General features: G+C 46.0%; 1 protein-coding gene across 2 annotated transcripts in view; it reads right to left on the bottom strand.

Annotated features, from left to right (window-relative positions):
- Positions 1-407: 407 nt before the first annotated feature.
- Positions 408-9,780, bottom strand: part of LOC127924468 (uncharacterized) — a 35,765-nt gene continuing 26,392 nt past the window's right edge. For both annotated transcript variants that reach the window (XM_052509185.1, XM_052509186.1), the window contains exon 4: positions 408-1,052. In XM_052509185.1, coding sequence (XP_052365145.1) covers positions 1,030-1,052 — 23 coding nt within the window. In that variant the 3' untranslated portion in view covers positions 408-1,029. The remainder of the gene's footprint in view (positions 1,053-9,780) is intronic.

Genomic DNA, 9,780 nt, shown 5'->3' with positions numbered 1-9,780 from the left:
TTAGAAGATACTCAAGGCCCTGGGGGCTGTAGGGGGAACCTGGAATGGAGTATTTAGAAGATACTCAAGGCCCTGGGGGCTGTAAGGGGAACCTGGAATGGAGCATTTTGAATGACCTGGGGGCTGTAGGGGGAACCAGGAATGGGGTATTTAGAAGATACTCAAGGCCCTGGGGGCTGTAGGGGGAACCTGGAATGGAGCATTTAGAAGATACTCAAGGCCCTGGGGGCTGTAGGGGGAACCTGGAATGGAGCATTTAGAAGATACTCAAGGCCCTGGGGGCTGTAGGGGGAACCTGGAATGGAGCATTTAGAAGATACTCAAGGCCCTGGGGGCTGTAGGGGGATGAAAACAGAGTGGTTTTGATGTCATTCAGATTAAAACAGATTAAAAAACAGGCAACATGCTTGAGGAAAATCATTTATTTAATTCTATATGACACAAAGACTAACGCAATATCTTACCAGGATGATTAATATAATAATTATCATTTTGCACAAAACAACCAGAATAAAACAATAGGCCTACATTAATTTCATGTTTAAATCAAATCAAATAATGAAGAACTACTATTGAGACCAACATGGGAAAATAGAGTAAATAATTATAATAAGTGAATTCTCCTCTCCTGTATGTTTTCTATCTCTGTAAGATGTAATGGTATAACATTATACTGAACCTGTAACAAAAATGCCTGAACCACAACACCTATCAGTTGATCTGTATAAACATGAAAAGTGAAGGCATTTACAATGTATCAACCATAATGCTATACAGTATATGACCAGTATATGACTGATGTTAAAGGACAGCTGCTGAATGAATAATACAACACACATTATATTAAAACACATTCCATTCAGAATAATACATGTATCAGTTAATAGATCACATTTGATCAAATGCCACTATTGTTCCAGCAGGTGGAGCTACAATGTAACAACATACAGCATTGTGACTCACAGTTCTATATTAGAATTCCATGAGTTCCATTCTGATGGTTGTTATGGTGATCAGGTGATCTCAGCCTCACTCTTCTTCAACACGATCACCTGTTCAACACAGAAGTAGTTCATCAGAGTGGCCATGTATTTACTTATCCAATACAGAACCACTTAGAAATGTAAATCATATCAGATGATTGACTAGTCAATACTGTGCTACTTAGAATCCTATCAAATTACTTCCAATGGGGCTCCTGCTTATGTCCAGTTCTCCCTTATCAATACCAGGGTTATTTACTAATTATCAATAACAGGGCAATTTACCATTTATCAATGTAGGGCTACTTACTAATGATCCATACCTTGCCGTTTTTCCCATTTATCAAAACCAGCACTATTTACTATTTATCAATACCAGGGCTATTAACTAACTATAAATACCAGGGCTATTAACTTTGTATCTATACCCAGGCTATTTACTATTTATCAATACCAGGGCTATTAACTTTGTATCTATACCCAGGCTATTTACTTAGGTAGGTTAGAGTGTTGGACTAGTAACCACAAGCTCAAATCCCTGAGCGGACAAGGTAAAAATCTGCCGTTCTGCCCCTGGACAAGGCAGTTCACCCACAGTTCTTAGGCCAGTTAACCCACTGTTCCTAGACCAGTTAACTCACTGTTCCTAGACCAGTTAACCCACTGTTCCTAGACCAGTTAACTCACTGTTCCTAGGTCAGTTAACCCACTGTTCCGAGGCCAGTTAACCCACTGTTCCTAGACCAGTTAACCAACTGTTCCTAGGCTAGTTAACCCACTGTTCCTAGACCAGATAACCCACAGTTCCTAGACCAGTTAACCCACTGTTCCTAGACCAGTTAACTCACTGTTCCTAGGTCAGTTAACCCACTGTTCCGAGGCCAGTTAACCCACTGTTCCTAGACCAGTTAACCAACTGTTCCTAGGCTAGTTAACCCACTGTTCCTAGACCAGATAACCCACAGTTCCTAGACCAGTTAACCCACAGTTCCTAGACCAGTTAACCCACTGTTCCTAGACCAGTTAACTCACTGTTCCTAGACCAGTTAACCCACAGTTCCTAGACCAGTTAACCCACTGTTCCTAGACCAGTTAACCCACTGTTCCTAGACCAGTTAACCCACTGTTCCTAGACCAGTTAACCCACAGTTCCTAGACCAGTTAACCCACTGTTCCTAGACCAGTTAACCCACTGTTCCTAGACCAGTTAACCCACAGTTCCTAGACCAGTTAACCCACAGTTCCTAGACCAGTTAACCCACAGTTCCTAGACCAGTTAACCCACTGTTCCTAGACCAGTTAACCCACAGTTCCTAGACCAGTTAACCCACTGTTCCTAGACCAGTTAACCCACTGTTCCTAGACCAGTTAACCCACTGTTCCTAAACCAGTTAACCCACAGTTCCTAACCCAGTTAACCCACAATTCCTAGACCAGTTAACCCACAATTCCTAGACCAGTTAACCCACAGTTCCTAGGCCAGTTAACCCACTGTTCCTAGACCAGTTAACCCACAGTTCCTAGGCCAGTTAACCCAGTTCCTAGGCCAGTTAACCCACTGTTCCTAGACCAGTTAACCCACTGTTCCTAGACCAGTTAACCCACTGTTCCTAGACCAGTTAACCCACTGTTCCTAGACCAGTTAACTCACTGTTCCTAGGCCAGTTAACCCACTGTTCCTAGACCAGTTAACCCACTGTTCCTAGGCCAGTTAACCCACTGTTCTAGACCAGATAACCCACAGTTCTAGACCAGTTAACCCACTGTTCCTAGACCAGTTAACTCACTATTCCTAGACCAGTTAACTCACTGTTCCTAGACCAGTTAACCCACTGTTCCTAGACCAGTTAACCCACTGTTCCTAGACCAGTTAACCCACAGTTCCTAGACCAGTTAACCCACAGTTCCTAGACCAGTTAACCCACAGTTCCTAGACCAGTTAACCCACTGTTCCTAGACCAGTTAACCCACTGTTCCTAGACCAGTTAACCCACTGTTCCTAGACCAGTTAACCCACTGTTCCTAGACCAGTTAACCCACTGTTCCTAGACCAGTTAACCCACTGTTCCTAGACCAGTTAACCCACTGTTCCTAGACCAGTTAACCCACAGTTCTAGACCAGTTAACCCACAGTTCCTAGACCAGTTAACCCACAGTTCTAGACCAGTTAACCCACAGTTCCTAGACCAGTTAACCCACAGTTCCTAGACCAGTTAACCCACTGTTCCTAGACCAGTTAACCCACTGTTCCTAGACCAGTTAACCCACTGTTCCTAAACCAGTTAACCCACAGTTCCTAGACCAGTTAACCCACAGTTCCTAGACCAGTTAACCCACAGTTCCTAGACCAGTTAACCCACAGTTCCTAGGCCACCCACTGTTCCTAGACCAGTTAACCCACAGTTCCTACCAGTTAACCCACAGTTCCTAGACCAGTTAACCCACTGTTCCTAGACCAGTTAACCCACTGTTCCTAACCAGTTAACCCACTGTTCCTAGACCAGTTAACCCACAGTTCCTAGACCAGTTAACCCACTGTTCCTAGACCAGTTAACCCACTGTTCCTAGACCAGTTAACCCAGTTCCTAGACCCGTTAACCCACTGTTCCTAGACCAGTTAACTCACTGTTCCTAGACCAGTTAACCCACTGTTCCTAGACCAGTTAACCCACTGTTCCTAGACCAGTTAACCCACTGTTCCTAGACCAGTTAACCCACAGTTCCTAGACCAGTTAACCCACTGTTCCTAGACCAGTTAACCCACTGTTCCTAGACCAGTTAACCCACAGTTCCTAGGCCAGTTAACCCACTGTTCCTAGACCAGTTAACCCACTGTTCCTAGACCAGTTAACCCACCTAGACCAGTTAACCCACAGTTCCTAGACCAGTTAACCCACTGTTCCTAGACCAGTTACCCACTGTTCCTAGACCAGTTAACCCACTGTTCCTAGACCAGTTAACCCACTGTTCCTAGACCAGTTAACTCACTGTTCCTAGACCAGTTAACCCACTGTTCCTAGTTCCTTCCTAGACCAGTTAACCCACTGTTCCTAGACCAGTTAACCCACTGTTCCTAGACCCGTTAACCCACTGTTTCTAGACCAGTTAACCCACTGTTCCTAGACCAGTTAACCCACAGTTCCTAGACCAGTTAACCCACAGTTCCTAGACCAGTTAACCCACTGTTCCTAGACCAGTTAACCCACTGTTCCTAGACCCGTTAACCCACTGTTTCTAACCCCCACTGTTCCTAGACCAGTTAACCCACAGTTCCCAGTTAACCCCACAGTTCTTACCAGTTAACCCACTGTTCCTAGACCAGTTAACTCACTGTTCCTAGGTCAGTTAACCCACTGTTCCGAGGCCAGTTAACCCACTGTTCCTAGACCAGATAACCCACAGTTCCTAGACCAGTTAACCCACTGTTCCTAGACCAGTTAAATCACTGTTCAGGTCAGTTAACCCCACTGTTCCGACCAGTTAACCCACTGTTCCTAGACCAGTTAACCCACTGTTCCTAGACCAGTTAACTCACTGTTCCTAGGTCAGTTAACCCAGTTCCGACCAGTTAACCCACTGTTCCTAGACCAGTTAACCCACAGTTCCTGTTCCTAAACCAGATAACCCACAGTTCCTAGACCAGTTAACCCACAGTTCCTAGACCAGTTAACCCACTGTTCCTAGACCAGTTAACTCACTGTTCCTAACCAGTTAACTCACTGTTCCTAGACCAGTTAACCCACTGTTCCTAGACCAGTTAACCCACTGTTCCTAGACCAGTTAACCCACAGTTCCTAGACCAGTTAACCCACAGTTCCTAGACCAGTTAACCCACTAGACCAGTTAACCCACTGTTCCTAGACCAGTTAACCCACTGTTCCTAGACCAGTTAACCCACAGTTCCTAGACCAGTTAACCCACGGTTCCTAGACCAGTTAACCCACTGTTCCTAGACCAGTTAACCCACAGTTCCTAGACCAGTTAACCCACAGTTCCTAGACCAGTTAACCCACAGTTCCTAGACCAGTTAACCCACAGTTCCTAGACCAGTTAACCCACAGTTCCACCAGTTAACCCACTGTTCCTAGACCCGTTAACCCACTGTTCCTAGACCAGTTAACCCACTGTTCCTAAACCAGTTAACCCACAGTTCCTAGGCCAGTTAACCCACTGTTCCTAGACCAGTTAACCCACAGTTCCTAGGCCAGTTAACCCACAGTTCCTAGGCCAGTTAACCCACTGTTCCTAGACCAGTTAACCCACTGTTCCTAGACCAGTTAACCCACTGTTCCTAGACCAGTTAACCCACTGTTCCTAGACCAGTTCCTGTTCCTAGACCAGTTAACCCACTGTTCCTAGACCAGTTAACTCCACAGTTCCTAGACCAGTTAACCAGTTAACACTGTTCCTAGACCAGTTAACCCACTGTTCCTAGACCAGATAACCCACAGTTCCTAGACCAGTTAACCCACTGTTCCTAGACCAGTTAACCCACCAGTTCCTAGACCAGTTAACCCACTGTTCCTAGACCAGTTAACCCACTGTTCCTAGACCAGTTAACCCACAGTTCCTAGACCAGTTAACCCACAGTTCCAGTTAACCCACTGACCAGTTAACCCACTGTTCCTAGACCAGTTAACCCACTGTTCCTAGACCAGTTAACCCACTGTTCCTAGACCAGTTAACCCACTGTTCCTAGACCAGTTAACCCACTGTTCCTAGACCAGTTAACCCACAGTTCCTAGACCAGTTAACCCACAGTTCCTAGACCAGTTAACCCACAGTTCCTAGACCAGTTAACCCACAGTTCCTAGACCAGTTAACCCACAGTTCCTAGACCAGTTAACCCACTGTTCCTAGTTCCCACTGTTCCTAGACCAGTTAACCCACTGTTCCTAAACCAGTTAACCCACAGTTCCTAGACCAGTTAACCCACAGTTCCTAGACCAGTTAACCCACAGTTCCTAGACCAGTTAACCCACAGTTCCTAGGCCAGTTAACCCACTGTTCCTAGACCAGTTAACCCACAGTTCCTAGGCCAGTTAACCCACTGTTCCTAGACCAGTTAACCCACTGTTCCTAGACCAGTTAACCCACTGTTCCTAGACCAGTTAACCCACAGTTCCTAGACCAGTTAACCCACTGTTCCTAGACCAGTTAACCCACTGTTCCTAGACCAGTTAACCCACTGTTCCTAGACCCGTTAACCCACTGTTCCCAGTTAACCCACTGTTCCTAAACCAGTTAACCCACTGTTCCTAGACCAGGTAACCCACAGTTCCTAGACCAGTTAACCCACAGTTCCTAGACCAGTTAACCCACAGTTCCTAGACCAGTTAACCTTCCAAGACCAGTTAACCCACTGTTCCTAGACCCGTTAACCCACTGTTCCTAGACCAGTTAACCCACTGTTCCTAAACCAGACCAGTTAACCCACTGTTCCTAGACCAGTTAACCCACAGTTCCTAGGCCAGTTAACCCACAGTTCCTAGGCCAGTTAACCCACTGTTCCTAGACCAGTTAACCCACTGTTCCTAGACCAGTTAACCCACTGTTCCTAGACCAGTTAACCCACTGTTCCTAGACCAGTTAACCCACTGTTCCTAGACCAGTTAACCCACTGTTCCTAGACCAGTTAACTCACTGTTCCGACCAGTTAACCCACTGTTCCTAGACCAGTTAACCCACTGTTCCTAGGCCAGTTAACCCACTGTTCCTAGACCAGATAACCCACAGTTCCTAGACCAGTTAACCCACTGTTCCTAGACCAGTTAACTCACTGTTCCTAGACCAGTTAACCCACTGTTCCTAGACCAGATAACCCACAGTTCCTAGACCAGTTAACCCACTGTTCCTAGACCAGTTAACTCACTGTTCCTAGACCAGTTAACTCACTGTTCCTAGACCAGTTCCCACTAGACCAGTTAACCCACTGTTCCTAGACCAGTTAACCCACAGTTCCTAGACCAGTTAACCCACAGTTCCTAGACCAGTTAACCCACTGTTCCTAGACCAGTTAACCCACTGTTCCTAGACCAGTTAACCCACTGTTCCTAACCAGTTAACCCACTGTTCCTAGACCAGTTAACCCACTGTTCCTAGACCAGTTAACCCACTGTTCCTAACCAGTTAACCCACAGTTCCTAGACCAGTTAGTTCCTAGACCAGTTAACCCACAGTTCCTAGACCAGTTAACCCACAGTTCCTAGACCAGTTAACCCACAGTTCCTAGACCAGTTAACCCACTGTTCCTAGACCCGTTAACCCACTGTTCCTAGACCAGTTAACCCACTGTTCCTAAACCAGTTAACCCACAGTTCCTAGACCAGTTAACCCACAGTTCCTAGACCAGTTAACCCACAGTTCCTAGACCAGTTAACCCACAGTTCCTAGGCCAGTTAACCCACTGTTCCTAGACCAGTTAACCCACAGTTCCTAGAGTTAACCCACTGTTCAGACCAGTTAACCCACTGTTCCTAGACCAGTTAACCCACTGTTCCTAGACCAGTTAACCCACAGTTCCTAGACCAGTTAACCCACTGTTCCTAGACCAGTTAACCCACTGTTCCTAGACCAGTTAACCCACTGTTCCTAGACCCGTTAACCCACTGTTCCTAGACCAGTTAACCCACTGTTCCTAAACCAGTTAACCCACTGTTCCTAGTTAACCCACAGTTCTAGACCAGTTAACCCACTGTTCCTAGACCAGTTAACTCACTAGACCAGTTAACTCCAGACCAGTTAACCCACTGTTCCTAGACCAGTTAACCCACTGTTCCTAGTTAACCCACAGTTCTAGACCAGTTAACCAGTTCCTAACCCCCACTGTTCCTAGACCAGTTAACCCACTGTTCCTAGACCAGTTAACCCACAGTTCCTAGACCAGTTAACCCACTGTTCCTAGACCAGTTAACCCACTGTTCCTAACCAGTTAACCCACTGTTCCTAGACCAGTTAACCCACTGTTCCTAGACCCGTTAACCCACTGTTCCTAGACCAGTTAACCACAGTTCCCACTGTTCCTAGACCAGTTAACCCACAGTTCCTAGACCAGTTAACCCACTGTTCCTAGACCAGTTAACCCACAGTTCCTAGACCAGTTAACCCACTGTTCCTAGACCAGTTAACCCACTGTTCCTAGACCAGTTAACCCACAGTTCCTAGACCAGTTAACCCACTGTTCCTAGACCAGTTAACCCACTGTTCCTAGACCAGTTAACCCACAGTTCCTAGACCAGTTAACCCACTAGACCAGTTAACCCACTGTTCCTAGACCAGTTAACCCACAGTTCCTAGACCGTTAACCCACTGTTCTAGACCAGTTAACCCACTGTTCCTACTTGTTCCTAAAACCCACTAAAGTTAACCCACAAACCATTTATTCCAGTTAACAGTGACAGTAACCCACTTTTAGACCCGTTAACCCACTGTTCCTAACCAGTTAACCCACTGTTCCTAAACCAGTAACCCCACTGTTCCTAGGCCAGTTATATAACCCACTGTTCCTAGACCATAACTCACTGTTCCTAGACCAGTTAACTCACTGTTCTAACCAGTTAACCATCCTACCAGTTAACCCACTCTACTAAGACCAGTTAACCCACAGTAGACCAGTTATAAGTATTCCTAGACCAGTTAACCCACTGTTCCTAGACCAGTTAACCCACTGTTCCTAGACCAGTTAACCCACTGTTCCTAGACCATTAACCCATTCCTATTAACCCACTGTTCCTAGACCAGTTAACCCACTGTTCCTAAACCAGTTAACCCATAGTTCTAGACCAGTTAACCCACTGTTCCTAGACCAGTTAACCCACTGTTCCTAGACCAGTTAACCCACAGTTCCTAGACCCGTTAACCCACTGTTCCTAGACCAGTAACCCACTGTTCCTAGACCAGTTAACCCACTGTTCCTATTAACCCACTGTTCCTAGACCAGTTAACCCACTTCCTAGACCAGTTAACCCACTGTTCAGAATAACCCACTGTTCCTAGACCAGTTGTTCCTAGGTAACCCACTGTTCCTCTAATCCATCCTACCCACTTTCTACCAGTTAACCCACAGTTCCTACCAGTTAACCCACTGTTCCTAGACCAGTAATATAGACCAGTTAACTCACTGTTCCTAGACCAGTTAACCCACTGTTCCTAGACCAGTTAACCCAGTTCCTAGACCAGTTAACCCATGTTCTAGACCAGTTAACCCACAGTTCCTAGACCAGTTAACCCACTGTTCCTAGACCAGTTAACCCACAGTTCCTAGACCAGTTAACCCACTGTTCCTACCAGTTAACCCACTGTTCCTAGACCAGTAACCCACTAGACCAGTAACCCACAGTTCCTAGACCAGTTAACCCACTGTTCCTACCACCCACTGTTCCTAAACCAGTTCAGAATAACCCATATTGTTCCTAGGTAACCCACTGTTAATCCATCCCAGTTACTTTCTAGACCAGTTAACCCACTGTTCCTAGACTTAACCCACAGTTCCTAGACCAGTAATAGACCAGTTAACCCACTGTTCCTAACCCGTAACCCACTGTTTCTAGACCAGTTAACCCACTGTTCCTAGACCAGTTAACCCACAGTTCCTAGACCAGTTAACCCCCAGTTCTTAGGCCAGTTAACCCACTGTTCCTAGACCAGTTAACCCACTGTTCCTAGACCAGTTAACCCACTGTTCCGTGTTCCTAGACCAGATAACCCACAGTTCCTAGACCAGTTAACCCATTCCTAGACCAGTTAACTCACTGTTCCTAGGTCCTAACTGTTCTAGACCAGTTAAGTTCCTAGACCA

This window comes from Oncorhynchus keta, unplaced genomic scaffold, assembly GCF_023373465.1.
Source record: "Oncorhynchus keta strain PuntledgeMale-10-30-2019 unplaced genomic scaffold, Oket_V2 Un_contig_4083_pilon_pilon, whole genome shotgun sequence".
Lineage (NCBI taxonomy): Eukaryota > Metazoa > Chordata > Actinopteri > Salmoniformes > Salmonidae > Oncorhynchus > Oncorhynchus keta.
Note: the sequence above shows the minus strand (reverse complement) of the source record. Positions and strands in the feature narration are given on the sequence as shown.